Below are 2,500 nucleotides of genomic sequence, written 5' to 3' on the forward strand. Positions count from 1 at the left end.
CCGGCGTGTCTGCTCGTGCATCGGGCGGAGCAACAACAAAAAGTCCCCTTTACCTTCCGCCCCGCATCACCGACACGTCGCCCTCTGCTTCTCTGTGAATATGGAGGAGCAGACGGGAGGAAGGAGGCGGACTGCCGCGGCTTGACACTCACAGGAGTGCAACAACTCCAACGACACCGGAAGTAAACAAAGTTGCGTTAATTGCGCTAAAATATTTTAGTGCGTTAATCGCGGCCAAATTAATCGCGTAGATTAACGCGTTAACGCTGACAGCCCTAATATATATATGAGATATGAATGTTATGAGCCCAAAATGAGGGAGTTAGATGTTCCGATGTTTGTGGGACGTCCTCAACAAGTGGATATTTCTTCCGTGGTGGATGGCAGGAAATGCTCACGGTTTCCATGGAGTAAAACCATGGAGATAAGCCCCGCCCCCTCTCAGGCTCGAATGACGCCAATAAACCACAAATAGTTCAGTGTCACAAGAAGCCAGACGTCGGAAGACGAAGCGCTTCGTTAATGAGAAGCCGAAGTTCTGGACATTAAGTCTCGTCCAGACGTTTGTTTCCCCGATACGACAAAACAGAAACATTTCAGTCGGGAAGTAATACGATCAAAGAAATAAACAAACGAGATTACCGACCCGACCAGACCGACATCTGCCCCTGGCCGAAAGTCCTTTGAGGACAACAGCACATATCTATCTATATACAGTATATATATAGATATATATATATATATTTATATATATAAATATATATATTATATTATATATATACCTATATATATATATTATATTATATATATATATATTTATATATATAGTATATTATATATATATATATATTATATATATATATATTATATTATATATATATATCTGGACTCATTCTTTACCTTCCCGACGTACTGCATGTCCGTCCCGGTGTACTCCTCCAGCAGGAAGAACTGGTTCCACATCCAGCCGCGCTTGGAGCGTCGGAGCGGCGCCCCGTTGGCGTCCTGTCCCGTCAGCCCCCCCGCCGGCACCGGCGCCGCCCCCCTCCGCCCCCCGGTGGCGCTGGTCCTCCGCAGGGCCCTGAGCCCGTGGGCCGGGGAGCCCAGGTGGACCACGGCCCACAGCGCCATCACCAAGAAGATGTTCCTTCTATCCATGGCCAACGCCAACGCACACGCCAACGCCGCCGCCTTCTGTCTTCTTCCCCCAGCGCCCCTCCCCCCCCCCCCCGTCTCCCACCACCACTTAGGTGTCCCCGGTGGTTCCTGGTCAGAGCGTCGGGTCGGTCCACATGCTGTAGTCTGGGCTGCTCGGGGCTCACAGCACCTGGAACATGGACAGAGAAAAGAAGGAGGGTCAACACCTGGAGAGGAGGCGGAGCTTAGGTAGCGAGAGGGGAGCGCTTGTTTCGTCTCCCAGAACCGGGGTTTGGAAACAAACAATTTTGATCGATATGCATTTTAACTTTAACTTCAACATGCGGGATACAAAGTGTTCTTTCTAAAAATGCTCGTTAAATTAAATCGAGATATTATTGACCCAAAAAATAATCCCGATTATTTTCCGTTTTCTTTTTAAAGTGATCTCACTCCTGGTGAAAACCAGACGCACACACACACACACACACACACACACACACACACACACACACAGCTCGTTTTAGGTCCCTACTGGGACACTAGTCCCCATGGGTCTGTGTGCTGTCAAGTCCCCACCGGCATAGAGGTTCAAGAGCACACACACACACACCCGTCCTCATAAGCCTCTGATATACATGCATGTGCACGGGGCATGGAGGTACGCTGACTGTCAGTCTGCTGATGGATAGATACCGGATAAACATCACACAGCGGGGGGGGGGGGGGGGGCATTATCTGCATTAAAGCCCCTGAATCCACATCTAATGGAGTACGAGGCCCGAACAATACGCCTGGGCACACTTTGTTATCGGACCCGACGGAGACCCGATGGAGGCCCGATGGAGATCCGATGGAGACCCGATAGAGGCCCGATGGAGACCCGATAGAGACCCGATGGAGACCCAATAGAGGCCCGATAGAGGCCCGATGGAGACCCGATGGAGACCCGATAGAGGCCCGATAGAGGCCCGATGGAGACCCGATAGAGACCCGATAGAGGCCCGATAGAGGCCCGATGGAGACCCGATGGAGGCCCGATGGAGGCCCGATAGAGACCCGATGGAGGCCCGATGGAGACCCGATGGAGACCCGATGGAGACCCGATGGAGACCCGATAGAGACCCGATAGAGACCCGATGGAGACCCGATGGAGGCCCGATGGAGGCCCGATGGAGACCCGATGGAGACCCGATAGAGGCCCGATGGAGACCCGATGGAGACCCGATGGAGGCCCGATGGAGGCCCGATGGAGACCCGATGGAGACCTGATGGAGGCCCGATGGAGGCCCGATGGAGGCCCGGGGGCCATGTTTATTACCCGGGTCAGAGGTACTCAACAAAATGACTGTTTGCAAGAAGA

At 52.2% G+C, this 2,500-nt stretch overlaps 1 protein-coding gene across 1 annotated transcript in view; it reads right to left on the bottom strand.

Moving 5' to 3' along the window:
- LOC130206620 (cadherin-9-like) overlaps positions 1–2,500 on the bottom strand; it is a 35,423-nt gene that overhangs the window by 15,859 nt on the left and 17,064 nt on the right. The window contains exon 2 of the mRNA XM_056434671.1: positions 901–1,327. Coding sequence (XP_056290646.1) covers positions 901–1,327 — 427 coding nt within the window. The remainder of the gene's footprint in view (positions 1–900; positions 1,328–2,500) is intronic.

This window comes from Pseudoliparis swirei, chromosome 16, assembly GCF_029220125.1.
Source record: "Pseudoliparis swirei isolate HS2019 ecotype Mariana Trench chromosome 16, NWPU_hadal_v1, whole genome shotgun sequence".
In the NCBI taxonomy this organism is placed as follows: domain Eukaryota; kingdom Metazoa; phylum Chordata; class Actinopteri; order Perciformes; family Liparidae; genus Pseudoliparis; species Pseudoliparis swirei.